Here is a 22,745-nt window from a genome sequence, read left to right as displayed (position 1 = left end):
CCGATGGCAAAGAGTGTTTCCCAGTGCACGTTTCACACTGATGACCCATTAACTGGCCAGCCAGCATGAAATCACGCTCCAAGGCTGAACCACGTTTTGTGCCTGGTTCCAAGTTTGCCAAATGCGCGCGTCTGATGAATGAAAAATTCTAGCCCACAAATTGCTATGTAAAACAAAAAATTCCTGCATAAAACAAAAAATTCCTTTTGCCAATTCTTCTTTTGTGATTTCATGATCCAGGCACAACAGCTTTACAAATAAACAAGTATAATCAGGATTGTTCTGTCTTTAATCAGTTCAATTCATCTTTATTGAGTGCATTTTAGTACAATATTTTCCGAAACTTAACTGTTACAAACTTAAACATACTCCACACAAATAACAAACTGGAAATGTACAAGGAAAGCAAACAAAAATATATTTTAACAGAATTTCATTCCATATTTACAAGGTGCTGCTTGCAACATGCCTGCACACTTCATACATCCAAGAGGTGGGACAACAAGTGCTCAAAAATCATGAGGGCACAAGAAAAGATGCAGGTTGTTTAGGTGCAACCTGCAGCCTTTGAATTTCGGTCTCTATTCACCCTGAGGGTGGGTGATCCTGTCTGACTTTCCGCACATCCTTCCACTGGCTGTATTGCCTTTACCCTGCAGGAAAGGACACAAGACAAAAAAGTCATTATAAAGAACTCACTGCACATAATAACAGCATTCGCAGCCTTGGGCATCCCAAACATTTTTACAGCTACGGGATGGGATCCCTCTCTGTGACGGGAGGTGGCACGCCATTCACTGGCAGTGGGATCTTACTGTCCCAGGGAAACCCATGGCAGGGGACCACCATCAGCAGGACTATAAAATTTCGCTGGCATGAAGTGTAGTTACTGTCATACGTGGCAATGCTATTTGTTAGCAAACAATAATGAGATAACAACCAGTGAACCTGTTGCAGTAGTGCTAGTTGATGAATATTAATACAAATAAATGTGAAGTGGTTGATTTTGGTTGGAATAATAAGGCCACATACACGTTGGAAAACATATCTAAATGGGGTAGAGCTGTTTTATGGTTTATTGGGATCCAGGTTTACATATTTACAGATGATTCAAGACAGAAGTTAAGAAAGCCAAATAAGCATTCAAATAAAGAAAATATCTTCTGCAGAATGGAATTCATAAACAGAGAAGTTTTGTAGACACTCAGAGCAAGTCAGCATATTGCAAAAAGCACTTAAAACTTTTGGAGGGATTGCAAAAAACATTCACAAGGATGATACCGAAACTGAGAGGGTACAACTATCAGGGAGCATTGATCCAGCTGTTGAAAAGATTCAGAGGTGAGCTGATAGAGGTCAGTAAGACTATGAAGGGGTTTGAAAGAGATGTAGATGTTTCTACTTGTGGTCAAGTTTAAAATTGTGGTTCATAAATATAAATTAGTCACTAATCAACACAATAAAGAATTTAGAAGAAAAATATTTACTCAGAGAATGGTCAGCAGGTGAAACTTGATACGATCTGGGAGTGGTGAGATGAAGAGGCATCCATTCATCTCCCACAACCAGATCTTAAATCTGATGTATTTATGGGAAGTTAAATGAGTACTTGAGGGATAAAACCAAAACGTGCTGGAAATAGTTCAGCAGCTGTGGGAACCTCTGTTAAGAGAGAAACAGAGTTAATGGTTCGAGTCAACTACGATCCGTCTTTGCAACTCTTCTTCTGAAGAAGTCGTCTTATATTGGACTGAAACATTAACTCCTTTTTTCTCCACAGGCGATGTCAGACCTGCTGAAGTTTTTCCAGCACTTTCTGCTATTTTATTTCAGATCTCCAGCATCTGCAGTATCTTGTTTTAATTTTAAAACATGAGGGAGAAAGGGATAGAGGGATATGATGATAGAGTGTGATAAAAAGGGGTTTGGAGGAAACTCATGTGGAACAAAAGTCACCAGCATTTGGGGCCCATTTCTGTGCTGTTAATGATCTATAATTTGCAGCTTCTGACCCTCTCAGTGAGATTACTATTCACTCTCTCAAATCTTAGTCCACAGTTAAGCTGTGAGATGTCACAATTACACAATTAATCTCACTGGCATCTATATATGGAATCATAGAATGGCTACCACCACACTCTCATGTTGTGCATTCCAGACCATCCGCTGTGCAGGAAAGATTTCATCCTATCGTCTTTGGCTCTTTTGCCAGTCACCTTAAATCTGAGTCCTCTCATTTTTTTTATTAGTTCGTGGGTTGTGAGTGATGTTGGCTGGCTCGGCATTTATTGCCCTTCCCCAGTTGCCCTTCAACTGAGTGGCTTGTTTTAACACATTATAGATAATTAACAGTACAGAAACAGGCCCCAAATGCTGGTGTTTGTGTTCCACATGAGCCTCCTCCCACTCCTTTTCATCACACCTTGTCATCATTTCCAAGGGCATTTTAAGAGTCAACCACATTACTGTAGGTCTAGTGTCACAAGTAGGCCAGACCAGATAAGGACAACAGATTTCTTTCCCTAAAGGACATTAGTGAACCAGATGGATCTTTAATGACATCATAATTTTATTGTCATTATTAGACTTTTAATACCAGCTTTTTGCAGATTTAAATTTCACCATCTGCCATGGTGGGATTTGAACCCAGTACCCCAGAGCATTACCTTGGGTCTCTGGTTTACTAGTCCAGTAAGAGTACCACTGTGCCTCCCCTAATTCTTAATCCCTCCTCCACACAATATTCAACCAGGGAAATAGGAGCCTAGCTACTCAGAGGTAAAAGCTGTAAAGCAAGACTTGGGATGGGATTTTGTGGTCCTTCCTGCTAGCGGGGTCTCCTGCTTAACCTGAGGCCTCCCTGCCCATCCCGCTAAAGCTGGGATGGGCAAGCAACGGAAAATGCCATAGAGATTGGCGGGTCTGGAAGATCCTGCTGCTGACCAATGCTGTTAGAAAACATGCTGCAGAGGCAGGGGCAGCGTGGGGAGGAATCTGACCATCAGTCTTATTCTGCAAAACTCCTAATGAAATGATTATAAACGCATCTCATCATTTATTATTCACTGTATCCCATCCACATTAATGACCTCAAACCAGTTATTGTTGGAGTGATAATGAAATATGAAACAAAACCTCATTGTGTCCATATCAGCCTTTTGAAAGAGCTTTCAAATTACACTCACCCCTCTGCTCTTTTCCAGGAACCTTGCAAATACTTTGTTTCAGCTATCGATCCAATTCCCTTTTGTAAATGACTGTGCAGTATGTTTCCACTGCCTTTTCTGGCAGCACATTCCTGATCACAGTAGCTCGCTGAAGAAAAATTCTCCTCATCTCCCCACCTGCTCAATTATTTTTAATCTGGATCCACTGTTTACCAACCTTGCTGCCAAATAGTTTCCCCTTATTCATTCTATAAAATCTTTCATTATTTTGGACATCTCCTTTAAATCTCTCCTCAATTTTTTTAACTTTTTCCAGAAAACTGTTTTTCCTAATCCCTATTATTCTAGTTAATTTCCTCTGCATCTCTCTCAGGCCTTAATATCTGCCCAAAAATTACTGTGCCCAGAATTAGTAAGAATTATCCAGTTGGGGTCTAACCCAATAATTTATAAAGTTTTAACATAATTTCCTTGTTTTTGTGCTCAACTCCTCCCCTCTATAAAGCCAAGAATCATATTGTTTTTTTATCAGCTGAGTCATATAAAATAAATATTTTTAAGAAGCGGGTTGATGGGTTTTTGATAAGAGAGGGGATTAAGGGTTATGGGGAGAGGGCGGGAAAGTGGAACTGAGCCACGACAGATCAGCCATGATCTTATTGAATGGCGGGGCAGGCTCGAAGGGCCAGATGGCCTACTCCTGCTCCTATTTCTTATGTTCTTATGTTCTTATATCACGCAATCTCCCAATCCTCTTCCCCCTTTCCATGGAGTGTCCTGTCCAACAATATCACGCTCTGCACCTCCTGGTTCATCAGTAACAATGGCAGCAAAATTATATCCTGTGAGCAGTATACTCATCATTGCACAAAACATCGCCGTAAACTTTCAGGGGTTAATAGCGGTCAGCAGTAAACCTGGTTGGGACACTGAATGTGTCCATATGAGGGTTGGCTGATTCATGCTGTAAGGTCTGTTCCACCTGAGACACATACCACGTCCAATCACTAACAAGTAGATCAAGGCAGGTCAATGTGTCTGATACTGTGAAAGGCTGAACCAGAAACAGTTCCAAAGGAGATGATGACTAAAAACTCTGACTGACGAAATGGAGACGGAAGACAGAGGATTAGAAATACGGGCCATAATTCTCCCATCGCGACCCCCAATTTTTCTGTCACCTCGAGGTGGGAGATGCACGTCGCCGACCTTGCACATTTGTGCATGCGCCGGGAATGGATGCGTATTTCCCAGAGCCGGCTGGTCAGAAACCAGCAGGAAGGAGGTAAGAAATTTGTATCTATTTTTAATATGTTTTAGATGTATTTTCAATCTAATTATCAGGAACTTTCGGTCCCGATCGAATCTCCCACTCCACCACGAGTACTTCATTCCAACGGGTTTTAAACTAACTCCCCACTTTTGGGGAAGTAGTGGAGACCCCGTTGGAATGAAAGGGCTGCAATAGGGATCCCCCCCGCCACATCGGTCCGATAGTGTGGGGGTGATGCCACCTGGGCATGGGCACCCTGGCAGTGCAGGCCTGTGTGCCCTTCCACTTCCCAAGAAGCAAAGGGCCCATGCCCAGGGAGAACCTTGGGCACTGCCCATCGGGCAATGCCAAGGGGGTGGAGGTGGGGGTCCTGCTGTCACTCTGCAGACAGGATCGGTCTGGGATGGAGGGAGGGCAGCGATTGGGGTGGTCTGCAGGCGTGAGGAGGGGTGAGGGGGAAATCGCCACTGCTGGGGATGGGTGGGGTGTGCATTGGGGCAGGGTGGTGTCAGGGTTATCTCGGGAATTGTTGTTGAGGTTGCGATCAGGCCGTGGGGGTGCTGGAGGGGCAGCACTGTGGTGGTCCTGGGCTGGCCAGCGATCGAACTAGCCAGCAAATGGGGCATCTGACAGATCCGGACCACGGTGCATGCGCAGAGTTCCAGAATTGTCAGACTCCGGCATGAATAGGCCCTGCTGCCCTGGGTTTTTAATGTTATTCCCGACTGGGACCGCTGCAGTGCAATGAGTGTGGAGATTCAGGTGAGAAGCTGAACTGAGAAAACAGTTGGGATTTAGAACAGTTTTCCCACCAATTCAGCACTTTTGGGAGAATCACAGGCACGGTTTCAGGCAACCAGTGCTTTGATTGGAAAATGTGGATGGTAAGACCCAATATGGTTTGCATATTGCACGTTCAGTGCCCTACGGTTCACTGTTGCAGGCCACTCAGTGAAATCAGATCATGTCTACATGTAATGTGTGGCATGCATTCTGTGACCCTTTCCACAAGTACGCTACAGCGGTTATTAAAGGAGCCACTTGCAGCCGTCACAAAGGCTTAGCTGAATGTGGAGCCAGAAGTTTCTTCTTCCAGATCCACCATAAAATGCAGATTGCTCCTGTTGCCACTCCTACCCACACCCCTCCTCCCAATCCTCATACCCACCCACGCAGCTCCCCCACACTTCCCCTACCCCATCAAACCACCCCCCGCCTTCACTTTCAGACTCAATTAAAAGTCTTAGCCAGCATCCCCACCCTGCCCCTACCTGTGACTGCAGCTATCAACAGCTCAGTGAAAATATCTAAATGAGGTTTACAACACAAAGCCTATCAGAGAAATAAATTAACAATGTGCTCCTCGCATTCTGTTGATGTATGTAATTTAATCCATTATGGTTTGTAACCCTATAATAAAATCCTTCAACACAGGTGAAGTCTAAGAATCCTTACCCTTCTGGTGAATTAAAGTCCATGGGCCCAGCCTCTCACCATATCTCCCACTCCTCTAATCACCTATTTAACCCGTGTACACGGCTTATTTCAATCACTTTCCCTGGTAACTCACTCCACAAAGCAATTAAAATGACCTCCGACCTCTGCTTCCTCCTAAACCCCTAATTTTCAAGTTTCTATCCCCTGGTACTTAACCCTTCCCCACAGTGAGCAATCAGTTTGTCTGAACTTTGTCAGAGCCCTCTAACCTTCAAAATTTCAATTCAGTCACCGTGTCAAATAAATAATAATTTGCATCCTGGGATCTGACTGAACAAAGCCTGTGAGCTGAGCATGGGTTAGCAACCTAACAGTCTGATAATTCTTTTATCATTCAGGCTGCATTCAGTGACCCTGCTGATCTTTCCTTCAATAATACATTACCACAGCTCCTAATAGCAATCCACGTTGGTAACATCTATTTCTCTTTTTGTTTAACTAAAAGCATGAATCATTCATTGTTAGTTTAACCTTTATTTTTTGGCATTTAATTTATATATGGAACTGATTAATGTAAGGCTGATTGCCTTCAATTCACTTCCATGCAGTGATTAATAAATGACGCCTTAAATCCCTATTTATTTAGTGGGCTGTATAGTTTGAAGATTCCTTTCAGGAAATCGAGCTCTTGCGTTGCTAACCCTCCAGGATTTCCCTGGAGTCTCCAGCACGGTTGCTAACTTTTTTTTAAAATCCAATTCAATCCAATCAAGTCCAATTCAGAGTCTCAACAAATTGAGACATTCCTGATCCAAGCTGACAAAACAGGGCTCTCACCGACTGTCTTGGGCTTGATCTATATGATCCAAGCTGATTGGAGTAGGCATAGCTCCTCCTCCTCCAAGGCTTGATCTTATTTGCATCTTAGCCAAAAGGCCAAGATACCACTTTTAAAAATTGCATCAAATGAAGCCAGAATGTAACCTAATGACTTCAACCAAGCACAGCATGCCGATACTACACTTGAGCTTGGCCAAAAGGCCGAGAAGCAGGAAAAAGATCATAGGACATTAAGTAAAAATTGCTTTGAAAATAAATTACTTCCAGTCTTCTTCCCAATCACTCAAGGGTTGCTGAACCACAGCTTATTCCGAATTTTTACTATAAGGCTGGGCAAAGATACAGGCCAATGTCTACCTCAGCCACAGAGGGGGATTGAACCCTATGCTGTTTGTGCTATTCTGGACCACGCATTTACTAGTTACTAAACTGTAAAGGTTAGTTGGAAAACAGGCTGTCTGACTATCAGCAATTGAATGATGAAGAGCCGATTCATGTCTCAACTGCTGTCCAAATATGGCATTCTGTGAGGTAAAGTTGCCATAGTCCCAGAGGGGTAAACACAGTAAGAAGTCCCACAACACCAGGTTAAAGTCCAACAGGTTTATTTGGTAGCAAATGCCACTAGCTTTCGGGTGGGGACACCACACAACCCTGCCACAGCAACCTCTGCAAGACGTGCCGGATCATTGACATGGATGCCATCATCTCACATGCGAACACCATCTACCAGGTACACAGTACATACTTTTGCAACTTGGTCAACATTATCTACCTGATACGCTGCAGGAAAGGATGTCCCGAGGCATGGTACATCGGCGAGACCATGCAGACACTATGACAACGGATGAATGAATACCGCTCAACAATCACCAGGCAAGACTGTTCTCTTGGTGAACACTTCAGCAGACACGGGCATTTGGCCTCTGATCATCGGGTAAACGTTCTTCAAGGCGGCCTTCACGATTCGCTGAGCAGAGACTGATAGCCAAGTTCCGCACACATGAGGACGGCCTCAACCGGGATCTTGGGTTCATGTCACATTATCTGTAACCCCCATGACTTGCCTGGGCTTGCAACATCTCACTCACTGTCCTGTCTGCAGAGAATACACATCTCTTTAACCTATGCTTAATGCTCTCTCCACTCACATTGCCTGCACCTTCAAGACTTGATTAGCTGTAAAGACTCGCATTCTAATCAGTATTCTGTAAACTGAGTGTATGCCTTTATATGCCCTGTTTGTGATCAGAACTCCCCACTCACCTGACGAAGGGGCAAAGCCAGTGGTGTTTGCTATCAAATAAACCTGTTGGACTTTAACCTGGTGTTGTGAGACTTCTTATGGTGCATAGGGCACACATGGACAAACTAAGGGGCAATTTAGCATGGTCAATCCATCTAACCTGCACATCTTTGGACTGTGGGAGGAAATTGGAGCATCCGGAGGAAACCCACGTAGACATGTTGGCGAACGTGCAAACTCCACACAATCAGTAACTCAAAGCCGGCATCGATCCTGAATCCCTGGCGCAGTGTGGCAGCAGCGCTAACCACTGTGCCACCAAAGGCAATTCTAAGAGTAATATTTGGACTTACTGTCTGGAAAGTCTTTATAAAGTAAACAGAGTAAAGGTTGGAGTGGCGAGATTATGTTTCTTGACGCGTTCACTACCCCAGCTGGGGAGTTCTATCTCAGCACCTGTGAGACCAGCCGCTACCACATGCCCAATACTCAGAGACTGCCTGCCACTGGGTTCTGTCAGAAAACAATCACTCAACAAGCACTTCCTCAGTCATTTTTCAAATTCTGACAGCAGCTCCCAAGAGTTCAGATGGAGGGTTTTTTTTCTCCTTTCCACTTATTTGTTTAGCTAGCAGTACAGTCTGTCAGAGAGGTCAGCTATGAAGAGAGTAACCTTTGAACAGTGCTCAAAATCAGGAATGTGGTGACTGCCAATCCGCTGCCATGTATAAATATTTAAAATACCACCACTCTGAAAGAACAGAGTCCCTTTTCTGCTTTTCCCCTTTAACCTTGGCCAAGCTAAATGCACAACTTTGTTCACTCTCACTTCTGTTTCAGGAGCACTCAATTTCACTCCGGAAATAAAATAAATGACCTGATTAAAGCGATCTAATTATAAATAAGGAGTGGGAGAGATTTCCCACTCAGCAACTGAGCAGGTTCAGGCTCCATAAAGCATGGCTCGTGCCAGCAAGAGGGTTGCATGGTGGTTAGCACTACTACCTCACAGTGCCATGGACACAGGTTCGATTCCTGGATTGGGTCACTATATATGCGGAGTCAGCATGTTCTCCCTGTGTTTGCGTGACTTTTCTTCAAGTGCTCCAGTTTCCTCCCACAGTAGGAAAGACGTGCTGGTTAGGTGCATTAGCCATGTTAAATTCTTCCTCAGTGTACCCAAACTGGCACCAGATTGGGATGGTTAGGGGATTTTCACAGTAACTTCGTTGCAGTCTTAGTGTAAACTTTATTGTGACTCTAATAAATAAATTTCAAACTTTAAAGAAGTGCTCGCTACACTCTAACAGACCCACAGCTCCAATGTGCCTCAGCCCTCAGCCTTTGTCTGACCACTTGATCCCCATGACGTGGAGATGCCGGCGTTAGACTGGGGGTGAACACAGTAAGAAGTCTCACAACACCAGGTTAAAGTCCAACAGGTTTATTTGTAGCAAACACCACTAGCTTTCGGAACTGGCTGTTCCTTCATCAGGTGGATGGGAGGTCTGATCACAAACAGGGCACAAAAATACAAACTCAATTTACATGAATAATGATTGGAATGTGAGTCTTTACAGCTAATCAAGTCTTAAAAGTACAGACAATGTGAGTGGAGAGAGCAGCAAGCACAGGTTAAAGAAATGTGTATAGATACCAGACTGGAAAGTTAGTGAGATTTTGCAAGTCCAGGCAAGTCATGGGGGTTACAGATAGTGTGACATGAACCCAAGATCCCGATTGAGGCCATCCTCATGTGTGCGGAACTTGAGTCCCGCTGGTAGCACTTGAACCTCTGAATCTGAAGCATGTGTCCAGAGACTCGGCTACACATATCCAGGCTGACAATCCAGTGCAGTACTGAGGACATACTGCACTGCCAGCAGTTCTATTCTAAAGATGAGATATTGAACTGAGAAGCTTTACTGTTCTTGTTGGCGGATCTAAGAGATCTTAAGGCAACATTTTGAAGAACAGCAGGGACTTATCCCTAGTGTCCTGACCAACATTTATCCCACAATCACCAAAGTTGTTTTATCCATCATTATCACATTGATAATGATTTCTTTCTTGATTTTCAGAAGGCGTTTGACAAGGTACCTCACAGGAGGTTATTGCAGAAGGTCAGGGGGCATGGAGTTGGGGGTAGGGTGTTAGCGTGGATAGAGGATTGGTTGTCAAATAGGAGGCAGAGAGTGGGGGTTAATGGGTGCTATTCGGATTGGCGGTTGATGACTAGTAGAGTGCCCCAGGGGTCGGTGCTGGGGCCTCAGCTATTTACCATTTATATAGATGATCTGGAGGAGGGAACCGAGTGTATGGTGTCGAAATTTGCTGATGACACCAAGATTGGTGGAACGGCAAATTGTGTGGAGGGTGTGGAGAGTCTGCAGAAGGATCTAGATAGGCTGGACGAATGGGCCAGGAACTGGCAAATGGAATTTAATGTTGGCAAGTGCAAGGTGGTCCACTTTGGTAGGAATAATGGTAGGAAGGACTATTACTTACTTGGCGAAAAACTGCAGCAGGCGACGGTGCAGAGGGACCTCGGGGTCCTTGTGCATGAGTCGCAAAAACCCAGCCTGCAGGTGCAGCAGGTGGTCAGGAAGGCTAATGGGATGCTGGCCTTCATAGCGAGGGGGATTGAATATAAAAGTAGGGAGGTCTTGCTGCGGCTGTATAGGGCATTGGTGAGGCCGCAGCTGGAGTATTGTGTGCAGTTTTGGTCGCCGCACTGACGCAAGGATATTTTGGCCTTGGAGGGAGTGCAGAGGAGGTTTACTAGGCTGATAGCGGAGTTGAGGGGGTTGAGCTATGAGGAGAGGCTGAATAAACTAGGCTTGTACTCGTTAGAGTTTAGAAGAATGAGGGGAGATCTCATTGAGACGTATAAGATGATGAATGGGATGGATAGGATAGAGGTGGAGAGACTCTTCCCGCTCAGAAAGGACAGTAGGACTAGGGGGCACACCCTCAAGATAAAGGGGGTGCGGTTTAGAACGGAGTTGAGGAGGAACTTCTTCACTCAAAGGGTGGTGAATCTTTGGAATTCTCTGCCCGTTGAGGTGGTGGAGACTGCCTCGCTAAATATTTTTAAGACGCGGGTTGATGGGTTTTTGATAGGCGAGGGGATTAAGGGTTATGGGGAGAGGGCGGGAATGTGGAACTGAGCCACGACAGATCAGCCATGATCTTATTGAGTGGCGGGGCAGGCTCGAGGGGCTGGATGGCCTACTCCTGCTCCTATTTCTTATGTTCTTATTGCTGTTTGTGGGATCGAGTTGTGTTCAAACTGGTGCCATGTTTCCCACAGTATGACAGGGGCAACACTTCCAAAGAATTTCATTTGCTGTAACAGGGTTTTGGATGTCTTGAGGTTGTGAAAGCTCTGCAGAAGTGAAAGTTTTCTTCCTGTTTTAACAGTTGGAAGATATTGCCATTCTTTACCTAGAGAGCAGTGATAATGTGGAACACTTTGCCACATGTGGTTGTGTCTCAACTACTCTCCAGGGGTAACTAGGGATGGGCAATAAATACTGGCCAGCCAGTGACACCTACATCCCACAAATGAGTAAAAACATAAGGTTAGTACAGATAATGCAGATACTGCAAATACAAAGGAGAAGAAATAAAAGGGAGGGAGCAGAGCAGCGGTAAGTTGTTATGGTTCCATGAGGCTTCCATGGAATACAAAATATAATAAATCCAGTTGGGAAGAATAGTTGGTTATTGGTTTGACATCTTTCTTTATTCTTTAAGCACTCCTCTATCATACACAGATCCTCTATTATTAATCCAAGGAGACTGAGAGGTTGAAAGCACTCAGAGCTGGATCATATGGAACAGTAGGATCAAGAATAGGCAATTTAAACACTCAAAATTGCCCTGCTGGAGTGTCAGATTAGCTGATCTGATCCTTAACTCCATTGATTCAATTTTGCTTCATGTTACTAATTAGCCTTACGCAAAAAAAGTTCACCAGTCTCAGCCTAGAAAACACCGATTGTAGCTCCCAGATCTTTGCGGATTTATAATTATAGGCAATTCAGGTTTATTTGGTTAAGTTTTCTTTCTCAGCTTATCTGCTGTCAAAACTCATATCGTAAGTCTATTTCAACACCCTCCTAGCTGCTCTTCTACATTCTACCTCTGTAAACAAGAGATCATCCAAAACTCTGCTTCCCATTTCTAAACTGACAGCAAGTCCTGTTTCCTTTTCACTCCCTGTGCTCGCTGATTGGCTCCTGGTCAAGAAATGTCTTGATTTTAAAATTTTCATTCTTGTTTTCAAATCGCTCTATGACTTTGACCATCACTATCTTAGTAATCTCCTTTAGATCCACAACCCTCCCTAGATATCTGTATTCCTCGAACTTTGGCCACTTGTGCATCCCCAGTTGGAATTACTCCATCATTAATTGCCGTGCCTTCAGCTGTCTAGGCCTTATGGGTGGGATTTTATAGCCTCACTAGTCCTGAAATAAAATGCATCCCAAGGTCAATAGACCGTTCCATGTTTCACCCCTTGCCAGTTCCAATTTCCATGGTGGGCAGGACAGTAAAATTCTGGCCCATGTTGATAGGACATAGAACATTACAGCGCAGTACAGGCCCTTCAGTCCTCGAAATTGTGCCGACCAGTGGAATCAATCTAATGACCGTCTAACCTAAAGTATTCCAATATTATCCATATGCCCATCCAATGACCATTTGAATGCCCTTGAAGTTGGCGTTCAGTTGGAGTCCACAACTGCTGCACGCAGGGCATTCCACGCCCTTACTACCCTCTGACTAAAGACCCTACCTCTGACATCCGTCCTATATTTATCACCCCTATATGATTTCCCTCCCTATATCTCTCTGCCTCACAGTGTCACTTTCGTCCCTTAAGACACTCCTTAAAACCTACTTCTTTAACCAGCCTTTTGGTTATTTGGCCTAAACTTTGCAGTAGTGGGAGGACGTCTGATTCAAGTTACATCGCTGATGTGACGTTATGTGCACTCGCACAGTACTTGCACAGGAAGCTTGAAATTGTGACTGTCAGTTTGACCCTGCCTGAATTGCTCCGTGTTTCCAACAGACGAGTAGAATGATTGAAATATGGGTTGTTTGCACTGTACCTACCCTGGTTTTTAACCCATATTTACTCCGTACTTTTCATAGCATCTAGAAAAGCAGTAAAACTCACAGTAACCAGTTGGAGTGTCAAAGTCTGATGGCAACCACAGCAGTGTTCACCCACCGTTCCAGCAATCTTCAACCCCACTCTGTTCTGGCAATGTTCAATCCACCCCTCCCCCCCACCGTGCCTTTCTGGGAATGTTTACCCCATCTCAGTAATGTTCACACCTGTCTAGGCAATGTTCATCCTGTCCTGACAGTACCTAATGCGCCCTCTCTCTCCTTTCCAGAATCCCTGGCTCCTGTCTACTCAATGATGGAAGAGTCAGCATAGTCAGGGAATGCTAATGGAAGGTGGGGTGCTGAGCAGTGTTGTAGATGAGGGGTGTGATGAGGAAGGCTGAACATTGTAGAGAAGTGAGGGGGGAGGGGGTTGAACTCAGAGAGAGGGGGAGGAAGAGAGAACACTATCTGGAGAGAGAGAAAGGGTAAACATTGACTGGATAAGTGTAGCTTGAGAGAGGTGTCTGACATTATCAGGGGTGAGTCATGCAGCTTTACATAAAAACTGTATAAGTCAATGCGGTAAAGACAGACCTTATGGGGGTGTGGCTGTGCTGTAACTCTGCTCAACAATTGGTCTCCTGTTTCTATTCAGTGCTGTATTCCCTACTAGAAGCAACATTGGAAGTTGCAAGGTCTCTGGTGTATAAATGGTAAGCGGGCAGGTTTAATCACAGTCAACATTGAACACTGGAATATCTGGACCATTATCCCCTTTTGTGGTTCAGTATCATTCTCTGTTTTGTAATGCCTTTGAGAAGCATATCTTTCATTACATTAAATATAAGTTGTTGAATTGAAACTTTGGCACATTCTAAGAATGAGCAGTAAATTGTTCATGATTCCCATAGGGACAACAACAGACCAAGTGCTGCCCTAATTTCTGCTCTTCATTCCACTGAGAAGTGGGAACACAGAATTGAGACAATGGAACAGAAAAACTGCTGGAAGAAAAGGAGAACACCTAAACTTCTAACTTGGGACATGGCACCGAACCAACTCCAACTGATTGATATGATCAGATTGTCCCGGACTGGACCTCAGGAATTGTAGTGGGCATTTGGTTAGGCTACAAGGGTCCCTGCCTATTCAATGCTTTGCCATCAACGAGAAACATGGAAACAATCAAATTCTGGACTTACCAGAAAGTTGAAGCAGCAAGGTTCTGAGCGCTGCTTTGAATGGACATCACTAGAATTCCAACAAGCAGCGACACACAAAGCAAAATGTTCAAAATGAGTCCATTAATGAGCGGTGCAATGTAACACCAGAGGTACTTTGTTCGTAACATTGTCCGACTACACCTCTCTTGCCAACTGCAAGCAAGAACAGCGTGTCCATCATCTGTACCGCTTGCAAAAGTATCGCATCTTTTCTATACAGTTAATCGAAAGAGTTAATGAGAAGTCTGATCACCGATGCCTGCTGGCCACAAGCACAGGCCTCGTGTACCCTTGCCTGATAAACATGGACTCCCCCCTTTGTACAAGTGCAGCTGGCTCCAGTTCTACCAGCGTTCAGAGTCATTGCTATCAAAACACAGACACTGTTGCAGAAAATGCAAGCAAAGAATGATTACTTCTCATCATCTTCAATATGAAGATATAAAGGATTTGGAATCCATCTTAGGGAAAGGGCAGTCTCTTGGCACCAACATCTGAAGAATATCATCTATGAAGTAAAAAGAAATGCATTGAACAAATATTAAAGAAAATCACAGCATGTTCTTTGGAATAATGGGATGTTCATTTGATTCCAGTTTCACAGGCCCTGGCTTCATCACGGGTCAGATTGTTTTCTTTAAAAAAGATCATCCATTTAGATCTTGATTGTTTTTAAGGACAGGAATGCATGATTTCTGAATAGGATCAGTCTGGTAGACAATGTGTTCCTTCATTAGAATGGTCTTGAGCTCAGGAGAAATGGTCTGCATCTTTCTTTTACTCCTCCAATGCTGTTTCAACATGTCCCATGATCCACTGTTGTCATGCCATAGTGGAAGTTGATTGGCTGATCTGTCCTCTCATTGACTGAATGCTGTTCAGAATTTTCTTCTGGTGACCAGCTAGAGTGACCCCTATCCTCAGCAAGTCCCTGCAGGAAAGACAACAATCATTTTTACAATAATACCAACAAAATGTGGTCATAGGATCCCACTATTTGTGTCTTAAGCTTTGTTTTATTTTGTGTGCGCTGAATGTGTGTGTATGCAAGTGCGTGTGTCTTTATGGATGTGTGTCTAGTGCGTGTGTGCGTGCGTGCACATTTGTGTGAGTGACAGTTTGTGTGTGTGTGCATGCATGCATTTTATTTATTATTTATTAATGTCACAAGTAGGCTTACATTAACACTGCAGTGAAGTTACTGTGAAAATCACCTAGTCTCCATACTCCAGTGTATGTTCAGGAACACCGAGGGAGAATTTTGCATGGTCAATGCACCTGACCAGTATATCTTTCAGAATGTGGGAGAAAACTGTAACACCCAGAGGAAACCCATGCAGACATAGGGAGAACGTGGAGGCTCCGCATTGACAGTGACCCAAGCCGAAAATAAAACCTGCGTCCTTGGCACTGTGAGGCAGCTAATTACTGTGCCACCGTCTCATGTGTGTGTCTGTATGTGTGTCTTTATGTGTGTGTGTCTGAATCTGTGTGAGAGTTTGCATGTATGTGCATGAGTGTGAGAAAGAGAGAGAATGAGAATGTCTGCCTGTGAGTATGTCTGTGTTGAGAGAGTGTGTGCTTATAGAGCAAGAGTGTGTTGTGTAACTGTGTCTGTGCGAGACTGAGGTTGTGTGCGTGTGAGATGGAGACTCAGGTTGTGTGCGCGTGAGATGGAGACTGAGGTTGTGAGCGCGTGAGATGGAGACTGAGGTTGTGTGCGCGTGAGATGGAGACTGAGGTTGTGTGCGCGTGAGATGGAGACTCAGGTTGTGTGCACGTGAGATGGAGACTCAGGTTGTGTGCACGTGAGATGGAGACTCAGGTTGTGTGCATGATCACGCACGCATGCAAGGGGTTGTGGTGTGTGCAAGGGGTTGCGGTGTGAGATTGAGCACGCGTGTGAGATTGAGATTGCGTTTGCGCGAGAGGTTGTGCACGAGAGGATGTGTGTGTGTGTGAGATTGTGTGTGTGTGTGAGATTGTGTGAGAGATTGTATGTGTGTGAGAGAGATTGTATGTGTGTGTGTGAGAGAGAGAGATTGTATGTGTGTGTGAGAGAGATTGTATGTGTGTGTGAGAGAGATTGTATGTGTGTGTGTGAGAGAGAGAGATTGTATGTGTGTGTGAGAGAGATTGTATGTGTGTGTGAGAGAGATTGTATGTGTGTTGTGTGTGTGAGAGAGATAGTATGTGTGTGTGAGAGATTGTGTGAGAGAGATTGTGTGTCTGTGTCTGCGTGTGTGAGATTGTGCACGCGTGTGTGTGAGAGACATTGTGTGTAATTTGAGATTGTACGTGTGTGTGAGAGACATTACATGTGTGTGTGTGTGAGAAATTATGTGTGTGTGTGAGAGATTGTGTGTGTGAGAGAGAGATTGCGTGTGTGTGTGTGTGTGTGTGAGATTATGTGTTTGTGAGGCTGTGTGTCACTGTGTGTGAGAGAGAGTGCGAGAGAGAGAGTGAGCGAGTGTATGAGCGAAAGAGTGTGAGCGAGAGTGAGTGTGCGAGAGAATGTGAGAGAGTTGAGAGAATGTGAGAGAGTGAGAGAGAATGTGACTGAGTGAGAGTGTGAGAAAGAAAGAGTGTGAGAGAGAGTGAGAGACAGAGAGATTGAGAGAAAGAGAGAGTGTGTGAGAGAGAGTGTGCGAGCGAGAGAGTGTGCGAGCGAGAGAGTGTGCGAGTGAGAGACAGTGTGAGAGAGAGAGAGCGTAAGAGAGAGAGCGTGAGAGAGAGCGTGAGACAGAGAGCATGAGAGAGAGAGCGTGTGAGAGAGAGAGCATGACAGAGTGTGTGAGAGAGTGAGAGAGAGAGTGAGAGAGAGTGCGAGAGAATGTGAGAGAGAGTGAGAGAGAGTGCGTGCGTGTGGTATGTGTGCGCAGGAAAATAAATTCATTCAAACTTAGAGATCTTTCTCTACACCCCAGTATGACTGTAATACTACATTCTGCACTCTTTTGTTTCCTTCTCTATGAATGGTATGTTTTGTCTGTACAGTACACAAGAAACAATACTTTTCACTATATGTTAATACATATAACAATAATAAATCAAATCAAATCGAAATCAAGTCAAATCATTTTGCAGTCAGCTGTTCTTCCCCCTGTTACCTTTTCCAAGTCTTTGCTTCCTCACCTTGAAATCTGCCTTCAACAAGCTCATCTACATATGACCTCTTATAGACTGACTTAGAGGAAGGCTGGGGGATGGGGTAGAAGGAAGGTTGTTGGTGAGGGTGGGGGGGTGGTGGGAGTTCCAAGTTCCCAGCTAAACGCAGGTCTGCTGTTGTCATTGCTGAACAGTTTGCAGTCCTGGTCAGATGCAAAGGGGCATAAAGAATCACGAGGTAGGTTTGAATACTTGAAAACTGGGAGCTGTTTATTGAAGGTGTGGACTCATTCAGTCAGGTCTCAGACTTCCCAAAGGGGTCCCATACTGAGTGGAGCCAGTAGCCCAGGGACCATCCTTAAAGGCGCAGTCCACACACCAAACCCCAACATACAATATATACACAGTCATCACAATGGTGAATTTAGGCCCCAGTGGTGAAGGAAGAGTGTGCAGCAGATCACCCGAACACATTATCTGTGTTTGTTTTGCTTCAAAACATTCTGGGCAGAGCTCACAATGAACAATGAAATTCAAGCAGTAAATTTGCACTCAAGGAATTGACCTAACTCTAGTCCACAACTGAAATTTTGAATTTGGGTAAGTGTGTGAATTCAGCTAACTGAATTCCCCATCCCTCTCATAATTTCCCTCTGAAACTCACTCCGAAGTCATCTGTGTGCTCAGCTGAAGTGAGGTGAATCCAGAATTGAGGAAATTCTCCCTGTACTGACTCATCTTGATTGCACTAAGCCAATCTTCAACGGAGGTGAATGCAGTGAAGTCGGGCACACTGCGATCCAGCAGAGGCTGTGAAGGCCTGTGTTTGAGAAGAAACAACAAGAGAACATCAGTATCACTGAAAAACTGATAACAGCTGTCACAAAATTCTTCTTTCATTTGCGCCCTCAAGAAAAGCTCAAACCAAATGTATTTGCTCCTTTAAATGTGTTCCTTTTGTGTCTTCTTCCCCTCCACCACCTGGTAGATCCTGGTCATAATTTGTTCTCTATTTTCATCACAGGACCACATGGTCCTGGATTCTCTTTTAATTGAGATTTGTAGGAAAGAAATGATCGAGGATTGGATGTCTATGGTATTAGGGAGGGAAACCTTGGCTTAGAGATATCCATAATCAGGAAGAACTGGACATTAAAATGTCTCTGATTTTCCCAGGGCTTAGTTATTTGTTGGCCTTTGGTCAAAAATAAGGCACTTTCTCTCTCTCACTTATCTACACACACACTCCAAGGTGACCCCAAAATGTCAGATTTACTCAGTGGATAACATTCCTGCCTTGAAGAAGGATGCACTCCCTGGACCACTTTGACACACCAGTGCAATACCGAGAGAATGCTGTCCTGTTAGAGGTGCCTCCTTTTGGACATAGTCTTAAGCTAATGTCCCAGCTGTCTATTCAATTAAAAAAAGAGACAGGAAACTACCATGACCGGTGATTCATAAACAAACAAATAAAGGATGACCTGGTTCTGTTGCTCTTTGTGAGACTGTGGGTAAAGTGATTATTCTATCCGCCAACAAAATAACAGTAAACTACATCTCAAAACCAGTTACAAAGTTGAGAAGCACTTTGGGGAACCTCTCAGAGGTGAGAGGTTACATATAAATAAAATGTTGCTCCTTCTGTCATTGCTTCACTTCGAGTAGAGGCAGTCCAACCACAAAATGGCTCGACAGGCAGCTTGCAAGGTCATCCCTTGAATGTGCGTGAATTAATCAGCTTTGGTCTTGGAAGTTTCACAAATCAAAACTTGCAGCACGCATCAACTTTTTTCATGATTTTTGAAAGTCAGACAGTCTGCACAGATGACTTGAAGAGTCTGAACATCACTTGGTTCCAGTTACAGCCACAAGCTGCCCTGGTTCTCATTACTGTTATTAAGTTAGGAGTTTAGATGAATGAATGGGGGTTTTGTTTATAAAGGAAGGTTGCAGAGTAATGAGACACCACCTTGGACCCTGGAAAGAATTAGTCCTCTCTATTTTCATAAGAGGGCAAAATGGCCCCCAGCGCTTTTTAATTGATTTTTGTTTTGTAGGGATTCGAAATGACTGGGGATGGGAAGACAAACCATTGCTATAAATATCTACAATCAGAGAGAATTGGACATTAAATTGCTTCTGATTTTCCCTGAGGCTTAGTTATTTGTTGCCCTTTCCTGTTTCGATAGTTCGTAGAAAATAAGAGACTAAACCTTCAGCACCTCATTAAGTTCTGCTCGAAAGGAGTTTTGACTTCAGTTTGTTTGATATTGGCTTTGTGAGGCTGGAGGAGAAGGTTACAGAGGTGGATGGGAGCATGGCTACGGATGGATTTAAGCACAAGGGTGGGAATTGTAAATTTGAGGCATCAAGAGACTGTGCACAAATGTTACTTGATCCCTCCATGAAGTTAGTCAAAGACTGAGCTCACTAACCAGTTAAACTGTAATAATGAGATTCAGCATGCAGAACCTTGCATATAAAAAACACCTTTTTAGAAGACTCCAGCCTGCCTCTTCCTTCAATTATAATTCTTTCAGCCCTTTTTTCCAACGGAAGCATTTCTCTGTATCATAGCAAACACGAAGCCTCACAACCACAAGGCTCTATTTATATTTCTTAACAGGGACAAGGAGTTCTGGTCCAGACCATGTTTCCCTGAATGCTGTGGGTTAAATTGGGAGGCGTGAGGGAGGGTTCATCATCATGGAGAGTCTTACATAGTTCCTCCAGTCTCATGTGGGAAAATACAGGGAGATGGTGGCATAGTGATAATGCCACTGGACTAGTAATCCAGATACCCAGCCTAATACCCTGGGGACATAGGTTCAAATCCTACTATGGTGGAATTTAAATTCAATTAATTTCGAATATAGAATCCCTACATTGCAGAAGAAGGCCATTCGGTCTATCCAACCTGGGTCCCTGGTGCTGGGAGGCAGCAGTGTTAACCACTGTGCCATCACTGAGCTATTTTCAATAATGATAACCTTGTAAAAACCCACCTAGTTCACTAATGTCCTTCAGGGAAGGAAATATACCATCCTCATCTGGTCTGATCTACATGTGACTCCAGACTCTCAGTGATTAAGTTGACTTCTAACTGCACTCTAAAATGGCCAAGCAAGCTTCTTTTCAAGGACAATTAGAGATGGTCTTGTCAGCAATGCTTATGGAAGAATAAAGAAAAAAATCCTCTAGCATCATGCAGCCCCAATCACAATCTCCTTGGCTCCAGCCCAGCTGGTCTCCTGCTCTTGAAGCTCCTCCTTAAACAGGTCATCTCTGGTCGGCCAGTCTTCTTCTATCTGGTGGTGCCCATGTTACTGTCACTCTGGTGGGATATACATCCAAAGGTGAAGGACATATCGTGCCAGCCTTAGTCTTCATTCTCTGTCACAATACCCCACTGGCATGTCTGAGCAGCCCCCTGTAACACATCCTCATTAATGGTATTGTCTCTCCATGTGATCTTACCCAGGTTCTTACTTAAACAGAGCTGGTGATAGACATCCAATTTATGTGACACCTTTGCTGTTCACTTTCATGTCTCCATGATGGGCCATTCAGCCCATCAAGTCTGCACCAACTCTTGAAAGAGCAATTTACCCGGGCCCACCCCCCCACCCCCCTATCCTATCTCATAACCCTGTGCATTTACCATGGTGAATCCACCTAATCTACACATCATGGGACACTAGGGAGAAATTTAGCAAGGCCAATCAACCTAACCTGCACGTCTTTGTACTGTGGGAGGAAACTGGATCACCCAGATCCAGACATGGCAAGAACAATGTAGCAATGAGGCACACAGATATGTCCACCATGATCTGGACATCAGAAGACACATTGGGAGAACATGCAAACTCCACACAGTCAACAAAGGCCAGAATTGAACCCGGGTCCATGGCACTGAAAGGCAGCAGTGCTAACCACTGTGCCACCCTTGCTGGTACAGATTGCAGTTGTATGGACATGTAGAGGCAACAGATTCATGGCTGTGTTGATGGTTTTGGATGCACAGATTGCGTAGAGACGCTGGAAGATTCTTTGCCCATTCTTGTGTGGACCTCAATCTCCCTGGAGATGTTGCTCCCTAGAGAGGGCAAGTGGTTGATATCTCCAGTGTTGTGTTGCCTCATGGTGATTGGGAAGCCTTGTTGCTGTCCGGCCATCAATATTATGGCCCTGTTGCCACTGAAATGTAGACCAAACTTAGCAATACCACTCTCAAGAATGATGGTCATGCCTTGGCGTGTACATAATTCTTTGGCCAGCAAGTCAATGTCATCAGGAAATAACTCCAAATACCGATCAAGGGCAAGGACAGCAGGATGTGATTGGTGAACAAGAATCAGGAGGCAAGGTTGCTGTAACACTCTCTAGAGATCCTCTATTTGCCCAACACGAGCAACATTTTGAAGTTGGATAACAGCGCTGCCACTCAAAAGCTGAATGTCAACCTGGGAGAAACTACCAGATCAGAAGGAAACAGAACCATCAAGAGCCTGAAGAACAGCAAGGCATCTGGGATTGCTGAGACATGGCAAGAACAATGTAGCAATGAGGCACACAGATATGTCCACCATGATCTGGACATCAGAAGACATCCTGAACGATTGGAGGCGAATTGAGCTGCCAAAGAAAGAGTCATGGCTGCAAAAAGTGGAGTGGTATAACACTGTTAGAAAGGTCTTCATCATGCTACTCCTCAACAGATTCTTCATGGAGATCAGGCAGGTTTCTGGGGTGGAAGAACATGCTGCAAGCAAATCTTTATGCTCAGAAACACTGTACAGCAGAGCCAGATCTAACAGCAGCCATTTGCCATTAACTTTGTTTCAAGAAGGTTTTTGATAGCATCCATCTGCAGTCACTCTGGTGCACTGCAAGAAAGTACAGCATCCCACAGCAGTATATTGACATTTAAAAATCTTCATGTTGTCACTCCCAACTGCTGGGTGGTATGGACTGCGCACTCTCTCCATTGCTTTTCCTCCTGCTTCCATGAGGAAGGTGATGGTGGATGCTGCATTCCCATGACAACACCACCGGTTCACAGACCTGGATTTTGCAGATGACATCATGGGAAATCCAACTGCAAGGGGGTTGGTGATCACAAAGCTGTAAGAATCTGTGAGCACTGAGCCTGGGGAACCGGGGGACGGCGGGTAGCCAATCATCCTTTTTTTTTACAGTTTAGCTTGGAAAGCATGACTTCTCCTTTTGACCCACAAACAGTGTCGGAAAAGCATTTACACTTTTCATGCAGCTGATGGGTTTTCTGAGGCTTAGGTGATGCAACCATCCAGCAGAAATCA

General features: G+C 44.4%; 1 protein-coding gene across 1 annotated transcript in view; it reads right to left on the bottom strand.

Annotated features, from left to right (window-relative positions):
* Nucleotides 1–321: 321 nt before the first annotated feature.
* LOC145340550 (ephrin type-B receptor 1) overlaps nucleotides 322–22,745 on the bottom strand; it is a 555,098-nt gene continuing 532,674 nt past the window's right edge. The window contains exons 15-17 of the mRNA XM_080185026.1: nucleotides 18,086–18,241; nucleotides 14,293–15,244; nucleotides 322–653 (exon numbers count right to left, since the gene is read on the bottom strand). Coding sequence (XP_080041152.1) covers nucleotides 15,136–15,244; nucleotides 18,086–18,241 — 265 coding nt within the window. The 3' untranslated portion in view covers nucleotides 322–653; nucleotides 14,293–15,135. The remainder of the gene's footprint in view (nucleotides 654–14,292; nucleotides 15,245–18,085; nucleotides 18,242–22,745) is intronic.

This window comes from Carcharhinus amblyrhynchos, chromosome 3, assembly GCF_965287045.1.
Source record: "Carcharhinus amblyrhynchos chromosome 3, sCarAmb.v2.hapA, whole genome shotgun sequence".
Lineage (NCBI taxonomy): Eukaryota > Metazoa > Chordata > Chondrichthyes > Carcharhiniformes > Carcharhinidae > Carcharhinus > Carcharhinus amblyrhynchos.
The sequence above is the reverse complement of the archived record's forward strand: the minus strand, read 5'-3'. Positions and strand labels throughout refer to the sequence as shown.